Below are 20,293 nucleotides of genomic sequence, written 5' to 3' on the forward strand. Positions count from 1 at the left end.
ATGGGAGCGTTCCAATATTACATAATGCCAAAAAATGATAACTTTTATACATTAATATTTTTGTGAAAACCCGCTGTAAGCCCTTCCAATAAAAGTCAGACCCGCGAAAGTCAAGGAACAACTGTACCTGTTATTTCATTTGAATATTTTTTTTTTACGTAATAAACTCACCCCCCCCCCTTTTGTTCTGTTCGATACGTAGGTCTAATTGTCTTACGTTCCCTATAGGTTATGTAGTCAGTCTGAAGAAATTCGAACTTTCTGATTCGAGAAAGACGAGAAAAATCGCGTCTGCAGAGACGCATTAAAATTTCTTTTGAGTCGGTCGAGATCTTGTTTCAGACGTACGCCTTTCGCGAAAATACCCCCATACCGTACGTGTTTTCAGGTTGAAAACCTCTTTCTTTAATTTTATTCTAAAGCAAACTACAGTCACCAAATTCTATGAGCTTATAGCTTAGGTAGTTGCACCAAAAAATTAAATTGATCCTATACCAACAAATGTGTAATAGAATGAAAGAGGATGAAAAATGCTTTCCAACAACATCAAATTTATTATGCTAGCATTATTGGTTCAAGAGTTATTGTGATTTTAAGTTTGCCCGAAGCGTCCTGACATCCTATGGACTTTATATACAGAAATATAATAAAAAGTGAAGCAAATTTTTTTTAATGTGAATATTTCAAAAACTATCATAAGTTGTTAGACACAGAATCTAGATCTACATACAGATATATCAAAATGTAGAATATATAGAGATCTTAGATTAGATAAAGAACGAAATCTCCGAAAGCATATTTGTATAATATCGGAAGGTACTTTTCAATATAATAAAAATAAGGCATTGAATTTACGAAACAAAATGCCGGTTTATTTTGTGTTGGTTTCTCTGCTCACATTTTTATCTGTGGAAATCACACTGAGTTCTTTGCAAAATTTAGATGTAGATCTAGATCTAATTGATGATGGCGGCTGGTAATTTTACGTTTTTGATAATAAATCGAGCTTTAAACTATATTTATTCTAATTTATAATTTAGATTTAGGTCTAGACTATTCTAGACTGTCACTATTTATTTAATTTATTATCATGATCATCCTACTATTACTGTTATTACTAATAGTGAATCCTACTATGATATCCTACTAGCTAGTTACTAGCAGACCTGCCTACCAAAAAAAGTCCAAATGCGTAACGCTGATGGTCAAAATGCGTATTTTGGCACCAGAATGCGTAACACTTACGCGAACCACTATTTTGTCATATATATATATATATTATTATATATATAATATTAGATCTAAATGTCATGATTAGATCTACAATCTAAATCAATACGACAATAGAGTAATAGAGATGATATCTAGACTAGATTTGGATCTATGTCTATATAATGAATTATAATCTACTCTAGATCTGGGCTCAAGAGTGTTACCGATGCCGTGGATCCGCTACAAACGTAGGTCTACTCCAAACTTTCGTAAGCCTACCTTCATCCTTGATCTATTCTATACTAAGACTAAGAATTTAATCTAGTCTAGATCTAGACTAGATGGTAGTAGATGTTATCGATCTAGATCTAGTCAATCTAAATCATACTACAACTAAATTGGATCTAGATTGTAGAGTAATGTAGAGACTCATGACTTAACGTAATCATCAGTCGTAATGTCTAGCTAGATCTATTCCTGTATAACAAGTTATCTAGATTCTAGATCTAGAATCCAGATCTAGATCTAGACTAGATATCTACATCTACAATGTCACTCAATGTGTTTTGAATCGATAGCACTTCGATATTTTTTTTCTATACAAATGAATACAAATACGGGAATCAGGGATTCAACATAATTATTTTCTACTAATGAACTTACAAAAAAAAAGTCACGTTGGTGTATCAGCTAACTGACGGTACCAACCCGCCACTCCCTCACTCTCGCGTTCTTCATTTCTAGACTAAATCTATGCTTTTAAGAACCAATCAACGTATAGATCTGAACACAATGTGTTCCCCCACCTTTTCTGTCCCCCCCCCCCCCCCCTCAACAGGACGGCTTAGCGTGACCTCCGTGACCGAAGGTAAGCTAGGCAAGAGAGGGGGGGGGAGGGGAAGGATACGAAATGCGTAACGCGACGGGTTGAAAGCGTATTTGCGTACTGACGGTCATTTTTGGGAGATTTTGCGTAACGAATACGCATTTTGCGTAACGGTAGGCAGGTCTGTACTAGTACTAGCTAGATTACTAGACCAGTCACGACCAGTGGTCTTCAATGGGGGGCGTTTTCGAGATTTTGGGGGGCGCTGAGAGCCAAAGGGGCGGTAGGGGGGCGCTGGGCACAAAATAGGGCGGTAAGGGGGCGCTGGGCATAAAGGCGGAAAGAATAAACAGAACAAATTTAAAAATTCTTCAACATTAATTTAAAGCTGGGAAACAAAATATAAACAAATTATAGTTAACTTGCTTCTAATTTAAGAACAGAAACAGCGTTAGAAAATGAGTTCGTGAATCCCATTTTCTATTTTTAAATTCTTACTTTTACTGTGATCGGAGGGTATTAATTGTCCTTGGATCTTGCGCATATAAACGTTTAAGATTTGATCAACAAACTAGGTAATACGCCTTTTAGATTATATCTAGATATGTTAATATATTGATATTAAAATATTAATTGCAAAAAACATTAAAGCTTAGGTAACATTTAATAGAATAATTTAACTTTTTAAAAACAAAAAAACATTCATAAAATGTTACATTGATAAAATGTTTTTACGAAAACTCACTGGCAGGGGATGTCATGTAATTGAGATTTAGTGAATGGCCACTAGAAAAAAAGTAAGTTCTACTTTGATGGCATTTTCAGATGATAATAAATGAGAATTATTAAACATCTGTTACTGACGTTCAAATTGAGTTGCATGAAAAAATAGATTTACAAAACTATGTCTTCAGTAAAAAGAATGTAAACATAGGAGGCACACAGTGGCGTAGCTAGAGTGGGGGGGGGGGGAATTGAAAATCCCCTGGGGCCCCATTTAAGGTGGGCCCAAATTAGTGCTTTTTAATTAATTTAATTAAATATTATGCAAAATGCAGCGGCCCCCAAAGATGTCAAGCCCCCTGGACCCCAAACGATGGAAATTCCTAGCTACGCCCCTGGAGGCACAACAGAATGTGTCTGCATTTTAGCTTTTCAACATACATGGGTAACCTAGATTTAGTGCGTAACAAAGTTAATGAATAAGCAAAGAAAGAGTGGATGTACCCACTAGAGGAGACCTTCGCCTTGCTTTGGTTAACTTAAAGCTTGAAATTTCTAATATTATCAGACTGCAGGAGGCACAAGGTTACCAATAGCTTAATTTCATTTTGTAGTGAATTCAGCAATAATAATATTTATATTAAAAAGTAAAACTAAATTTACAATTTGACCTAACACAATTTATGGAAAAAAAGATACTTGCGTGTGTAGGCCTACTGTAATAGTCCTGCCTTGTATTTGTTGATGGCTGTCGGACACTCTGGAGGCATGGGCAGATGCGGCCTAAGCAGTGTGCGGGGCCCTGGGCGAGTGTCATATGCGGGACCCTAAGTGGTAAGTGTAGGCTATATATCCATACCACATCACATCACGCTAATGTCTCGTCCGCCTCCAATTAATGCTGCAGGTCTTATTTTTGCTACAAAACATAGTACCTTACGTATGTACTGTACTATTGGCCATTTGACTACATTACATAATGTACTTTATGAAAGATTTTGCCTTAAAGTTTAATCAACGTAACTAATGAATAAGACATTTGTTCATGAACAATCAACAAACTACATAATAATATATTTCTGCTAAACACTCCGAAGGTTAAGATTATGGCCGCCGCAAGAAGAGCGCAAAAGGTCGATTGTTGATGCGAATAATGTGTGCTTGGACTCCTTGGTGCTTTACCCTCTAGTTTACACCATTTTATTTGTATCCCTGGTCACGACAATCGGCGATGTCCTGACCAACGTTCACCAGCGCAGCAAGAAGCGCCATGACAAACCCTTTCCTGTTAAGTTGTCAACATTAGGATACGTCCAAAAAACTCAATATAAGGGACATCAGCTCTTTGTGGCTAACATCAGGTGTGTAGTCAAGAATGACGGGAAATATTTTGCAAGTTTGATTTTATCAATAATGTTCCCTTTTACTTCTGATGCCATAATGTTCATATGCTCGTTTTGAATCCTATGCCCGATGTAATGGCCGTGAGCCTCGGCGTTCTTAATTCTTCGAAGATGTACTTGCATGGTTGGGTCGATTTCGGCTATCACCGTTGTTCGTTTGTTTCTCTGTTCTCCCATTATATGCAGTGTTGTTTTCTTAAAGGTACTGTACAAGCGCTAGAATTTTTGTTAAGACTGCGCGCTACAGCAGTTTTACCTTTCTAATTTTTCTTGCATCACGTTATTCGTTGTGCTACCATTTGACATTCTCGGAGCTAAATCCAACCAGAAAGTCACACACTTAACAGAAACCTCGTGCTGCTGAAGTTTATGTCATGTTAAGAGCTTACATAGAAATAGTATTTGGTATTATAAAGATTTCCAAAGATATTGAGTATATATGAGAACTGTTCTGGTTTTCGAAGCTGACAGTGTCAAGGGAATCTCCAATCGCGGGGCCTGGGGAGGTTGTCCCACTTGCCACCCCCTAATGCCGCTACTGGGCATAGGCGTAGCCAGGGGGGTTGGGGTTCAATAATGTTCCCTTTTTCTTCTGATTACATCAGGTCCATAAGCTGTTTCGAAACTGTCTTATCTTTGACATATGCTGATAACGCGGATGTTTATTTGTATAGCATTAGGGCCTCTTCTGGCCTTGTTAGAATGTTCTTTGTGCAAACATTAAATAACTTTATCCTGATCAATTTTGTTGTTGCATAGTGCCACTATGTTCACTGAGTAATTTGATCACAACACATATACTTAGAAGCAAGCATCGTCTCAACAGACAAAACGTTTAATAATCATAATAAAATAGTGCATAACTTGGCAACTCCAGCCATGGAAATACATCACTTAGAACCCATTTATATTACATCTCGTATCTCTTACACAATCCTAAACAATACTGATACAGTTATATATATAAACATGTATAGATAGATCCAAAAGCATTAGGATAACCAACTCGAGAAAAAAAAGTAACATTTTCATCTAAGCCTCTCCCTATCCCAAGAAGTAAAAAGATCGTGTGTCTGAATGATTCGAACAAGCTGGTCAGTGTAAGGCTAGTCGAGACTATGTGTAGTCAGTCATAACAAGAAAACCAAGCGATAGTGTTTGTTGTGTGTTGAGTGGTCTGGCAAGAAAATACACACTACAAGCATGACATGTAAATCTACTTTTAATACACATTTTTTCTTTGCTTACAAGATCCTAGATCAAACTGCATAGACAAAGATATATTTCTTTTACGAGAATGTAAACTTTGCTGTATGGTCTCCTGTTATACAATAAGTCAATAGATTAAAACACCTTTGTGACATCACATAGAAACCCGGTGAAAGTCTGACTGTTTTGGATGCGCATTCTGACTATTTTGAGTATTTACCCAAAAAATTATTATATTTTATATATATATAAATAATATAATATCTATAGCTTATTTAGAAATCTAGATTCTAGTACATTTAGATCTAGTAGATCTACCCGAATCTACCGTTTTTGTAAGACTAAGAGGTCATACCTCATGAACTCATCATGAATGTGTCATGAATTATGATTTATGATGAACTGTCATCATCATGTCACATTCAACTTTGATTAACTTGATAATGATTTCATTTTCATTTCAAGCTTACATTACAATGATTACAATTTACATATAAACATTGTTCCTTTGGGAGTACCTTGGCTTTTTTTTTTGGCTTGGTCCTATGTTTTTCCCTAAGGCTAAGGCCTTAATAAAGGCCTAAATAAAAAATGGTAATGTTGTCATGTTCAATGTAAGTTAAAAAAAAATCGATGCATGTTCAATATGACAACAGGGACCTATTAGCCTATTATACATTTCTTGTTTATAAACAAGGCAAGTTGAATAAAAAAGAACAGAGTAGTGCGAAATATTATATATGATTATGAGTAATGACAAATGTGGATCACATTTTTCTGTCATGCAAAGTTGATGCATCTGAAATGGATTCAGGATTTTCTGATAGGGAGAGAATAAACTGTAGTAATAATAATTATTATTAAATCAACACCAATAACAGTGAGTAAACTCAGGTGTACCTCAAGGAACAGTCTTAGGTCCACTACTATTTATAATTGACAATTTATAAAATTGCATTATTTCAGGGACAAAAGTGAGATTATTAGCAGTCAATTGCATTATATATAGAGCAATAAAAACAACTCAAGATACAGAAATTTTACACAAAGAGAATTAGATCTAGATGAATTTCAGAAATGGGAATCAAATTGGAGCAGGTCTTTCCAGACTTTCCCCCCAGAAAAAATGTCATTTATTAAGAGTAACAAAAAAAATAAAACAAATTAATTTCACTTATAAATCTTATTCATGGTAAACCAGTAACACAGACTAAAAACGTAAAATACCTCTAGTGTTATAATAAATGAAAAACTGTCACGGAATCCCCATATTGATGAAACTATCAAAAATTCAAAGCATTAGGGTTTATTAAAAGAAATTTCTATAAATCAAATAAGAATATAAGACTAAAATGTTATTGAACCTTGGTTTTTATTCCAATAATAGAATATATGTTATATATATACATCTTCTGTTTGGGACACCCTCAACTCAAGAAAACATTAAGAAACTAGAACAGACACAAAATAGAGCAGTGAGACTAGTAAAGGGATATTCAGATTTTATTAGAGTAACCCCTTTAGTAAAATCACTAAATTTAGAAACCCTTCTGGATAGAAGACTTAAAAGAAAAGTAGCAATTATACATAAAACATTAAACCATAATCTTCAAAAATGTCATTCATTAACATACATGATTTGATTGACCTAGGAACACACGTAGAACGTAATCATCTTTTTTGAAGTAACGTCTGTTTTTCATAAATAAACCAAACATGACTACAACTAGTTCTAGTAAGTTACAACTTCAGAAGTGCTTCAGATGTACAATGGTGCCTCAAGTAGTCAATTAGAATTGATTTACAAATCTAAATCTTATATTGCACACAATAGATCCCACATTCCAACTTTTAAGGGTGCCATTTACTTGCAGATTTAGTTGATATAATTTTTTCTCCTAATGTCAGAGTTTGTATAATCCTATATCGCAGTAAAAAGGGTCAGCAGATGAACAGTTATATTGTACATAATCTTACATAGTAGTAAAAAAACTGATATTTTAGTATGATCAACCTACCTTAGCTATTATATATGCTTTGTAAACAGTCATAAAGTTCTTCAAGTACTTTTGCTTTTACTCTTCAACAGGGAAACATCAGCATCCAATTTACTTGCATTTCCTGGTCCATGTGATATTGAAGTTAGGAATGCAGCAAGTTTGTCACAGCAAGAGTTTTTAAGCAGGTACAATTCATCATATCAATAAATATTAATATATATTAAATTCTTTTAGCATTAAACATCAAATAATTTACCAAATAACTAACATGATAATGTGGCATTTGAGGGAATGAAAAGATTTAAATAAGGTGAGATACAAACCAACTTTTTAAAACCACCTGCATTTTTAAAAAATTATCTTTTTATAAATAGATTTAATAAATGGATACAAATTTTCAGATATGCTTACAGTAAGCCTGTTGTGATAAGAGGAGCTACTGACAACAAAGTGAGTTTTTTTTTATCTATTAGTTTTCCTTTATTGAAAGAGAAACATTTATAAAATACTAGCCTGACATTACCCGCGGCCTGCGTGTCTAAGTTTGTGTTTACTAATCTAGTGGATTGGATTTAGATGTATGTTAAAGTTAGCTAATGATCCTTTCAAGTTTATTCTCTTTCGCTATGAAAAATCAAAATTAGGTTTGCAAAAATGGGTTTACCAGAAGCCGATACATACATATCTATTAAAAACGGAAAGTGCGATAGATTAATAGTACTATTAAAACGGGGTTACCCGATTTGTTAAATGAATGGGATTATAAAGTATACAATTAAACGAAATAATTTTTAGTACGCGATTCATGAATGAATATAGATCTAGGCCTATCTCAACATGGCTTCGCAGCTTTCGTAAACTAATGTATTTAAAATGCTTTAGAAAAACAAATTTGAATATTAATTTGATCAAAATAGGAAATGAATGGACTATAATTAGTATATTCATGTGTTTAAGTATAAAACTATCTGTGGAAAGAGAAGATATATCATATTAGAGTTTTAGACCTAGGTTTGGAAAGATGTGTAACTCACTGTAACATTACGGTATTGCCTAATGAAAGAAAGTTCATCAGGAAATCTATAGTCACAGATATAAGGAATTAATTTATGTAAAAAATTGTTTTGAAGCACAAATTTGAAGGTTAATTTTATAATAGAATGAAATTAATGGACCTTCATTTGTATTTTCGTGTGTCAAAGTAAAAAACTATCTGCGCAAAGTGTATTTCTTAAAATTAGATCTAGATCTAAATCCTTTCGATCTTTTCTCATGTCAGCATAGTAAACATGGCCTAGATCCATAAAATACTATAGCTTTAATAGAGTCGGACAACTTTATTTTTTGTGTAGGGTCTTAAGTTTGTTTTAGGGCTACAATACATACACTACGGTCTAAGTTGGTACCCAAGAAACATTCCTGCCAAGTCTTATCAAGATTGGTCAAGTGGTTTTGATGTCTATAAGTCACATACATACACCTCACATTCTACTTTATAGTATAGATTTAAAATTACTTTTTACTGAAGAACTGGGAAAACAATTTACACATTCATGAGTTGCAAACAAATTTATTTTAAGTTACAACTTTTACGTGTAAAAACACCCTAAAAAAAATATGCAATTTAACAAAGCTTATATATACTAGTTGGCGCAGAGACTGAGTGCTTGGCTTTCGAACCTGGGGTTCTGGGTTCAAATCTTGATGAAGACTAAGATTTTGAATTTTGGGATTTTTAAGGTGCCCATGAGTCCACCCAACTCTAATTGGTACCTGACTTCAGTTGGGGAAAGTAAAGGCGTTTGGTTGTTGTGCTGGACACCGTTGGCTAAAGAAACAGATGACCTTAGCATCATCCTTCCTATAAATCGCAAGGTCTGAAGAAGAAACTTTACTTTATTTTAATTTACTTTGTCAGGTAAAACGTTTTCCGTACACGTTTTTTCTCTGACACCTAATCTCGGATCAAGCTGAAATTTTGCACAATTATTTCTTTTACCTGACAACACAAGAATGAATAGAAAAAATTAACCAAATAGTTAACTGACTTTTGGTAATTAATTATTTTGTTTGGTATCTCTAAATTGAAAAAAAAAATGTATATATTGTTATAAACTTGGTGGTGGCACAGAGAGGGGTAGTGGTGTGTGTGTAGTCAGTCGATGCAAATCGCCCCAGGCCAGCGCTAGACGAGCGGTCATCCGTGACGAGCTACGTCGGTCAGCCGAGTCGAGTGTCAACAGGACAGTTCGGGAAAGATCGCCTTCGTGAACAAGAGCTCAGGAGCGTCACGAGAGTTGTAGTCATCTGACCACCTAGAAACGTCGAGCGGCGTTCTGTCCGGTTCGAGAAGGCCCTATATAAGAGCGGAGGCAACGCAGTCAAGAGGGTTCAGAAAGCGGGTTCACGACAGGAGTTCAGAACACGGTCGACTACAGCACAGTTCAACGGTGTGGTTCTGTACGGAGCATTACGACGGTTCAGTGCGGAGTACTGTCAAGTACAGTTGAGACAAACAGCGTCTTGATCTTGGTCTGTGATCGAGTCCGACACAACGAGCCCAAGTGTGTGAAGTCAGTCCCGAACTGTTGAACCCAGTGCAAGCCCGGAACGAGATGGAGAGGCCAGTGCAAGAGTTGATACGGCGGAACGGTGTTATCGGAGAGATATTTGTACAGTGTACGTGTTGCCATTTGTACAGTATTGGCTGTTATTTATTCAAGTATTAAAGTGTTACGTTACTTTGGAGCCCTGAGCTGTCAAGTTCTTTAAGTTGGTGGTGTATGGTGCAGTTTGCAGAGAGCCTGGATAGTGAGATTCGTAACAATATATATAATTATACAATCTTCTCTAGTCATAAGTACCTCACTAGCAGAGTGGTGTCAAGGTGAAAATAAATTTCTGAAGTGTTTTACAATCACATTCATATTCTTATGTAGTTATTAAATAGAATTTTTGTTTAGCTATATCAAAGGCATTCATTTTTAGTTCAAAATTTTTCAAGAATCATTTCATATTATCTCTAGGTTTTTCAAGATCAGTGCAGAAAGGATGCTATCTTGAAAGAGTATTCATCTAAACGTATTAGGCTAAGCTCTGCAAATACACATTCCTATGAAAAAGGTAAATTAGTCATTTAAATGTAACACATTTCTAGTTTCTTAATGAAAATCAATATAAAGTTGTACATTTTTTTTAGTTAGTTTATAGTTCAATCAATTTAATTGAATAAACAAACAAAAATATAAAAGAATTCAAATTTTACTTTATTTTAGATTTTAAAATGCCTGCAAAGCTACTATAAATCTTCATTTTTTAAATATATTCAGTGTAGTGTGATCTTTGTGAGTATTTATTTGCAATTTAATGTCCAATCTCTTCATTATACTATAGAAAGGTTTATGCTTTAAGAGATTTTTCTGTATTTGGAATATTTTTAATTTTTGTTGTTGTCCTTTTTTTTTTTTGGACATGTACAATACCAAAACAGAATAAATGGATGACATTTATACAGCTCAGTGCTGAAACAAATTAACAATAGATTAAAATGAAATTTACTATGACAGCACCAAAAGATAGTAGTTTTGGAAAGAAATAGGGAAGAAGATATAGAAAACTAAAACAGGCTTTGACTAATGCTTATTTATAGAAAACTAAAACAGGCTTTGACTAATGCTTATTTCTTCTTGAATTGCAGTTATGTTTCATGTCTGTAGTATCTTGTCCAACAAGCAGATGTGAATTTGTGAAATTGGATATGTCAGTCTTGTTGAAGCACAGTTTACCATTTTCATTCAAATGCAAAGTAGTACTACAGCTTACCATTTGTTTTATCTCACAACAGTTGAGATAAGACTCTTAGCTTACCATTTGTTTTATCTCACAACAGTTGAGATAAGACTCTTAGCTTACCATTTGTTTTATCTCACAACAGTTGAGATAAGACTCTTAGCTTACTATTTGTTTTATCTCACAACAGTTGAGATAAGACTCTTAGCTTACCATTTGTTTTATCTCACAACAGTTGATGTGACTCTTAGCTTACCATTTGTTTTATCTCACAACAGTTGATGTGACACTAAGCTTACCATTTGTTTTATCTCAACAGTTGAGATAAGACTCAGCTTACCATTTGTTTTATCTCACAACAGTTGATGTGACACTAAGCTTACCATTTGTTTATCTCACAACAGTTGAGATAAGACTCTTAGCTTACCATTTGTTTTATCTCAAAACAGTTGATGTGACTCTTAGCTTACCATTTGTTTTATCTCACAACAGTTGATGTGACACTAAGCTTACCATTTGTTTTATCTCACAACAGTTGATGTGACTCTTAGCTTACCATTTGTTTTATCTCACAACAGTTGATATGACACTAAGCTTACCATTTGTTTTGTCTCACAACAGTTGATGTGACCCTTGATTACTATGTGACTCATGTTCTTAAGCCACAAACATTATCTAAACTTGGCAATGGTAAGAACAACACATCCACTTAGTAGTTTATGTTATGATGTAATAATTTGTATGTTTCCATTTGAATGTGATACCTATTTGTAAATCTAGTTGAAAATTTCACAGGTAATGATAACACTTTAATAAGAAGGCACAGTAGTCTTTTTGAATGTAATATTTCAAATATTAAAGAATTGAAGTTAATGAAATAGTAATTTAAACATTTCACTAGAGCTACACTCATCAGACTGAACCTCCAACTTCTTCTTGTTTCCCCTGCTCTACTTTAAGTAACATCTATTCTTCCTGATAATTCAACTAACCTCCTGATAGTCATCTGGAAACTCCTGAACTATTCTTGTCATTCATTCAATATTCTTATGGAACTCTGTTGTAAATAAAGTGTTATAGGCCACACTTCCCACACTTGCTATCTTGACTTGTGATAGTTTATTTCAACAGTGTTGTTAAATACTTTTTATATTAGGCTGCTGTCTCAGGCTTAGTGAACACAAACAGAAAATAGAAACAATAGATAACTATACAATCTTCCATGTTAATAGACTCTTCAATAGCAGAGTGGTTACTGCATTGGCTTCAGAAGGCATTAGCCCACAAGTTAGAATTCAGATCATTCTTTTTTTTTTTTTAAATGTTTTTTTTTATTGTTAGTCTAGATCTATTACAAATTTAATTACATGACTAATCCAAACTAATTGATACAAGTATGCTTAATAAGCTTTGTTTTTTAAGAAAAGTATTTTTTATGTTTTTCTTGTTTTTTTTTTGTGATCACTAAAAAGTAACTTTCTTATTGCTACAGAAACCTTCTATTGGTTTGGGGATAATAACTTTACAGAATGGAAATCTTTGATCGATCTGTATAAGCCACCTCCTTACTTCTTACCTAAAATGACTGGGGCCTACAGTTTTGGCCTTGCAGGTATTTTTTGTTGAGATGCATTTGATTTATTAGAAACAATTTTTTTTCCATTGTATTCTTATTTAAAGTAATTTATTATAGATATACAAAGCAATCCTTAAATTTTCTGTAATTTATTTACTTTTGCAGGGGCAGGTACAGGAGTGCCATTTCATTTTCATGGACCTGGTTTTGGTGAAGTAGTCTTTGGAAGAAAAGTATGTCATAATAGACAAAAAAAAAACCATCATTATCCTAAAGTAACAACACAGTAGTTTTGTTTTTAACTCACTATAGTAAATTCAAAATTGTTAAATTTTGTTTTTCTTTTTTTTTTTTTATTACTGTTTTTCTTTCTGTCAGAGATGGTTCATGTATGCACCAGAAAAAACACCCCATTTCCATCCAAATAGAACAACTCTGCAATGGCTATATGAAGATTATCCAGAACTGCATTCTTCTGACAGGCCTTTAGAATGTACTATTGGACAAGGAGAAGTAAGTTTACATTTTAGTTTTGTGAAGAGTTACTCAAATGTGATGGGTTATTAAACTGGATGCTGATTTCTTGCTAGAGGCTATATAATGTACAATGTTACTTCTGACTCCATAACATTAAATTTTTAAAAATTTTAGGTTTCTAAACAAGTTACACTTGCTGGATTTTAATAACAATGAAATTCCTTAGTTAACCAGAAAATTTACATTTACTTACTAGAGTATTTATGCATTTGTAAACACACACGATTTGTAAACACCCATCATATTTTTTAAATCACTGTGCTTTTATTGTAAAAGGAAATGGAAAACTACTACATTGGTAATGCACATGCATCATTTCTGTTTACTTCCTGCACGTCTGCTATTCATTGCTATCCAGACGATAGAGGTTACACGGGGTCAAAGACTACAGGTACGTGAACTTTTTTTTCTCCTACTGAGGGAAAATGAAACCAGGGTGATTGCTATATTTAGGCATCCTGACGTATTAGCTATAGCAGACTTGTGTTTTAGGGTTTAAATATGGTTGGAAAACACGCACTAAACAGCCAACATTATTCAATGAACATCATTAGAAATAAAAAGGGGGGTGTTTACAATTATTGACAAATGTCATTGAGAAGAAAATGGAAACAGTAGTAAAATATAAGAGTAGAGCTAACTATGACTAAGTTAGATCTTATTGCTTTATTAATTTAATTTGTTTATAATACTTTTTTTTTTCTCTGTGACAGTCTAGATACCCGTATCCAATACTTGATCATCTATTAATGTCAACATGGCTTCAGAAAAGAAAAGAAAATATATTCACCACAAGCCTGAAATTGTAAAAGCTGCCATAGAGGCAATTGATAAAAATGAAATGTCTATAAGAAAAGCAGCCAAGATGTTTAATTTACCACTTAGTACACTGTACAATAAAAGGATTGGAAAGCGACCATTGGTTGACTTCTCACTGATGAAGAAGAAGAAAAGTTGACTGAATATCTCATCAACATGGGCAAGTGTGGATTTGGGAGATCAAATAAAGAAGATTTTAAAGACAGTCACTGCTATGATAGCTGCCAGGGATGAAGATCAAAGTAATGAAGAATCCAGTGCAGAATCTCAACAACTTACAAGGCAGTGGTTAAGTGGATTTTTGAAAAGGCACGGAAAGAGCTGCTATTTCCCCACTGAAGGTGGAAAATTGGTTTGAAAAATACATTGAATGTATTAACAGCATAGATTCTTCCCTGTTCAGTAGCCCAAGTAGAATATTTAATGCTGATGAGTCTGGCTTCTCGTTTGACCCACATAGTAGAAAAGTGGTGGCAGGCAAGGGGTCCAAGTTTGTCTATGAGGTTACTTCGAACACGAAGCAAGTGACAGTCTACCCATACAAGAAGATCCCCAGGAAAAATCTATTAGCAGAATTTCCCGAAGCCCTGCTGCAAGTGTCCAACACTGGTTGGATAAAAGCTGCTATATTTTACACCTGGATTAAAGAGGTATTTATTCCATCCACTAATCATCTCCACAAACCCGTCCATACATCCCTTTTAGAGACATCCCTAATTTGCTTGGAGAATAAAATCATACTGTACTGTCTGTTACCACATTCCAGTCACCTCATGCAGCCACTGGATCAAGCCTTCTTTGGATCCATAAAGCCTCCCTGGTCTGATGCCATCAAACAATATGTTGCTACTTATGGTGAGGGTGTGAACTTGGAATCCTTTGCAGGATTACTCAAGCCTGTTTGGGACAGATTAGCCACTCCAGAGCTAGCTATTAGTAGTTTCAATGCTGCAGGTCTGTACCCTCTTAATCCTGAAAAAAATCATTATGTCAGACAAACTATATCCAAGCAGCACTTATATCCAATCATCTCAAGTAAATGCCACACAATCAAGATCTGATGCCCATCCTGAGAATTTAAATAATCAAGAGTCAGCTCTTCCTTTAATATCCACATCACCATACAGATTATCTCCTCAGCCATCTTTATCCCCTTCCCCACATGATTATTTGATGTCCCCCAAATCACCTGAGACATCCGCATCTGCAGTTTTTTCCAATACATCCACATCAGAGGGGCACTCTGCTGCAACATCTCTGATCCCACCTGCCCCCACATCCGTCTTTGCATCATTACAAATTCAACCAGAAGCCTCCACATCAAACCATGCAGTCATGTCAACAATCCTTACTGAACCCCCTACATTTCAAGTCATTTGTGAAACCCCTGCTTCAGCATCACCTCAAGCTTCACCTGAGACTCAAAGAACCACCTCTATGAATATAAATAGCCAGCAATTTAAAAATTTGAAAGAACATTCTCTGTATATACTTGACCAAGTTTCCAGAAATGAAGTCAATGTTTACTCAAGACTAGCCACACTCGAAGACCAGACATTTCCAGATCAACATCTTGAAAACAAATTTCGACAATTTAAAAACACAATACAATCACGTATAGATGTGTTCCAAATTAATGAAAAGCCAACACCTCAAGCTACACTAACACAGGCGGATATATTGAAAACTTTACCTAGTCTTCTTAGCGGAAAAGAATTTCAACAGGCATTGAAAAAGAAAATAGATAGAATAGAAGAAACTGATAGGAAGAAGATTGTCACTAAACTACAAGGATGAGTTAAAAAGAAAAAAAGAAGAGAAAGGCAACTAACAAAGTTGTGAAGGACAAGGAAAAAGTAGAAAAATAAATGCACAAGCAAGTAATAGAAAGGAAGAAACTAGAAGCTAAGGAAATGAACAAACCGAGTACTTCAAAAGACATAGATGAAGACAGTGATGACAATCCATTATTAAGAAAGGATATGGACAAAGAGCTGGCTGCAGGTGTTGATGGTGCTGACCAAGTAATAAATCAAACCACAAAAGATACTTGCTCAGGTTGTGGCAAAAAAGGTGGAAATATTTAGATCCTGTGTGAAATATGTGATCAGTGGCTTTATGTGGAATGCACTCACATGCCAAAAAATTTGACAAGTGAAGAACCTGAAGATCTTTCTTTTGTGTGTCAATCATGTTGCCCAGATCAATGATCTTGACATTGGGATTAAGGTTTTCATGCCTTTATGTAAATTTGCAAACTATAATTGTATAAAATGAGTTAACATCTGCTGTATGTCTGTATTAGTGTATGTAGTATGTGTATAAAAATGTATATATGTAAATATCTAAATGTAAATATGTTAAAGACAAACATTTCCTTTGCAGCTAAATAAATACTAAAAGGCTAAATATGTATATAAATATGTAGACGTTTTTTGTAAAATTGTAAAGATCAATTGTAAATATTGGCTTTATATTTGTATATATAAATGTAAATATGTTTAAAAAAAATTGTGTTGTTATTGTTTTATTTCTTTGAAATCAAATTAATAAAAATACCAAAATATTTAAAACAGAATCTAAATATAAAACAACTGCAGCATCAAGCAAAAAAAAAAAAAAAGAACATGTATTTTTATAAAGGGGGGTGGGCATTGATATCACCTAAAATACTACAAGTCTAGGCAACCATATTTATACTCCAGACTAAAAAAAAAAGAAAGAATAGATACTGGAATAAATGTTAAAAATAATTTAAGATAGGAATCTTAAATTAAAATTATTTTTAAAAGCATTTTAATTAATGTGTTTACAAATTCTTCTCAGTGTATACATTTGTTGCACCTCAGGAATAGTGTTATCAAATGGTGACAACCCTACCGTAGGTTTACATGAATTTTAATATGAAAAATGCAATGCAGAGACTAGCAACAGACCTATGAATATAGATTAAAAGTTGAAGATTTTCTAGGTATTGCCATTACTGAACTATAAAAAAAAAAAGATCGCGCCAAAGTGTTTACAAACGCATAAATACTATATATCTGTCGCATTTTTTGTGTCGTGATCTGTTCAGTGCTTCTTTCTTCCAACAATTGGTGTTGATTCTGAAGAGCTTCATGTCACACTTGCATGTTATATCAGTCTGCTAAAACTTTTGATTAGTTTTACAGGATGGAGCTGGAAGTTAATTAAGATTGTATTTACATGGGGGTGATCTAATTGCAGTTGGGTGGACTCAGGGGTGCCTAAAAATCCTGAAATTCTTAAACCACAGTCTTCACCAGTATTTGAACTCGAGACTCTCAGTTCGGCACTTGGCCACCAATTTCTAATAATGAAATGTATTGCTTTTTTCTTAAAATTAATCCTTTTAGATCTATGCACTTCTCCCAGTGATGCTCTCACCTCTTGAACCTATCCAAATAGTAATTAGCATCTTTGTTCATAAAATAATTGTTTACAAAGGTGTGATGTCAACATTATTAGATGTAAATATCAGCTAAGTACCACTTTTTATTTTTTTCTACTAAAAAGCTTTTAACATGATAATTGTGTTGTCTATTACAGATAATTTACTTTCCAGACAGATGGTGGCATAGCACACTGAATATAGACACCAGTGTTTTTATATCAACATTCCTGAGTTAATGTCTGTCTTATCTGTTTACATTTTGCTTATTTTCTCTGTGATTTTCTTTTATATTGTTTGAATGTTTTATTGATTGAACTGCTGATCCAGGAAATTATTTTGTTTTAATTGCTGATTTTCGTTGTTTTAATTTATTTAATTATTTTTTTGTCTCAATGATCTGAATTCATCCCATTACTTGAGAGAAGGGTCTATCTGGCACCACTTGTTCCTATCCCTTCCCCCGTTGTATTCCTCTCATTGAATCAGCCAATGATCACCAAACATCAGAGTGTCATCCAACCATGTCTTTGTTCCCCTTGACTTCTTTCAGCTTGCACTGTTCCATCATGAATTGTTTGTCAGGGTTTGTACTAGTCACTTAAAGTCAGTTAAATTGTGCTCAATTTTCAAAATAGATGAAAAGTGTGCCTCATTAATTTATACTATAATTGTTAAACATTCTCTACGATTTTAGTGTTAATATTTGTGCTATTTAGTTAAAGTAATATCTCTTTTTGTTTGTCCTGTTTGTATTTTTTAATTATTTTCATTTGCAGGAGTTTCAAGTAAAACATTTTTTGGGGGTCTGAAAAAAATTCATTTCATTTGTTTTGCTTTAAAAATAGCATTTCCTGTCATTACCAGCTTACAGTGATTTCATGTCATTACCAGCCCACACAGTGATTTCATTCTATTTCATTCCTATCAATGAAGCCCAAGTAAAATCATAAGTTTATTGTCATGATTAAAATGTGTGGTAATAGGTAGGCGTGGGCCTAGGAGGTTGTTTAGGTTCTTAAATATCTATGGAGTATTAAGTTTCTATTATAGAACCTTTAAGTATTTGTTATATGTGCAACTTTTAAATTGCCATGGAAAAATGTTGTAAAGAGATTTTAAAATTACCCAATTAATGGAACACATTCTTTTCCAGAATTTCAGGTCTTTTAAAGAATAGATCCTTTGTGAAATAAAAAGGCTTAAAAGAGTAAAAAATAACCAGAAAAAGGTTTTGAATGTGTGCAAACTAACTAGGTATTTTTTTTTTTAAAGAAAACCAAACTTCTATTTTATAGAACAAATATGTATTTATATATTTTGTCACTAGATAGTTGTCTTTTTTTTTAAATGACAAAATGAATCAAATGTTAGTGAATCTTTTGAAAATAAATTTTGCAGCACCACCTGCTTGCTTGTTTTTCATCTACATGGTTTTATAATGTACACGCTTCTAAATATTCATCAAAGATAAGAAATCAATGAACTATGAGGGCATTTTGAAATACAATAAAGTTATTTTGATTGAAATTGAACAGAGTGCTGATAGATCAATATGAACACGGCCATGTGGCTGTAGCGAATTGAAGAGAACATTGATTTCAGAAACATCTGGCTTGATCATTTTTCAGCACTAACTACACGAGCTGACTGCTAACACTGTTTTCATTGCACTCAACTCTTTTTGATCACAGCTTTGACCCTGTGTACTTGTTAGTTTGCAGTGTTCTTGTCATTAAGGACAGACGCAAAGGACCAATGTCTAGAGGCCTTTGGTTTAAGAGGCTATGAGTTTCGCTAATTCATGCAACAAAACTAATGGAAGTCCTTTCAAAATCAGTGACTGCAATAGCCGCCTCCCTCATCTACTATAGGCACGAAAAATGACTTAAAGATTGATTTAATGCACTCTTTTAAAAGTTATCCCATTCTGTCAAGCCAATAAATGCGTCAGGTCACACAAAAGATACAAGTTTTCTTTGGGATCATACCCAAACGTTGACGGAAGATGATTATTGTAGCCTATGTATGTATGTAATGAATTCACAGAAGCGCTTATATATTCGTTTAAAGTTAAGAGAATTGATTCTACTCTGTCTTCGTCCAGTTAAAAAAAAAAAGGATAGACGGAGATATGGTTGTAGTTGTTGATAGTTTGTAGTTCATAGTTTCTGATATTATTTCTAAAAATATTGAAACCTGCCTGAGCGGACCACTTCTGGGGCTGATTTTGAGTTTGTGTTTCCACACAAACTGTCTTTGTAACCTTGTTTTGTATTTGATTTAACATTTTGTCAATGTGATGCTTGGTTGTAGGACTTCAAGAAGTGGGACACAAAGATGGACAGACCTGATTTAAAATGTTCATCAGGCCACGATAGTAATCCCAGTGTGGCCAGACGAGAAGTTGATCCAATCCTGAGATGAGAGCGACAAAGCACGTAACATTAGACAGCATATGCCCTGTCCAGAACAAGACTCCCTGTGGCGGAGACTAAATCGGTCGGAGCAATCGATAATAGCGCAGTATAGAATCGGTTACTGCACAGTAGGCGCTTATTTAGTTCGGTTCCGATCAAATTCCCCCATAGATCGCAGAGAAGCGTGTTTGCTCAGACATAACTCTGTAAGAGAACTAAAAAGCATCACGCCGTACTCCTGAATATCTTACAAGAATTTGTCGAGTTATCAAACTTCAATTCAACTATGTCTTACCATTTCTCAGAGCATTCTTTAAAAAGTGATGAACATGTTAGGTCTACATTTGATTCTAAATGTTTTCAATTC

At 34.2% G+C, this 20,293-nt stretch overlaps 1 protein-coding gene across 3 annotated transcripts; it reads left to right on the top strand.

Moving 5' to 3' along the window:
- Positions 1 to 845: 845 nt before the first annotated feature.
- Positions 846 to 18,916, top strand: LOC106068815 (jmjC domain-containing protein 8-like). 3 transcript variants are annotated; one of them, XM_013228295.2, is made up of 10 exons: positions 846 to 976; positions 7,463 to 7,558; positions 7,775 to 7,823; positions 10,400 to 10,496; positions 11,784 to 11,852; positions 12,655 to 12,774; positions 12,904 to 12,971; positions 13,117 to 13,251; positions 13,552 to 13,666; positions 13,989 to 14,122. In XM_013228295.2, exons 1-10 carry the CDS (start codon positions 864 to 866, stop codon positions 13,991 to 13,993), a joined length of 867 nt encoding a protein of 288 aa, XP_013083749.2. In that variant the 5' UTR covers positions 846 to 863; the 3' UTR covers positions 13,994 to 14,122. The 3 variants fall into 3 exon arrangements, with proteins under 3 accessions (XP_013083749.2, XP_013083750.2, XP_055876660.1); XM_013228296.2 differs by lacking the exons at positions 13,552 to 13,666; positions 13,989 to 14,122 and adding an exon at positions 17,665 to 18,916; XM_056020685.1 differs by lacking the exon at positions 13,989 to 14,122 and having other exon boundaries at positions 13,552 to 13,674.
- Positions 18,917 to 20,293: the final 1,377 nt, after the last annotated feature.

Source organism: Biomphalaria glabrata, chromosome 2, assembly GCF_947242115.1.
Source record: "Biomphalaria glabrata chromosome 2, xgBioGlab47.1, whole genome shotgun sequence".
NCBI lineage: Eukaryota > Metazoa > Mollusca > Gastropoda > Planorbidae > Biomphalaria > Biomphalaria glabrata.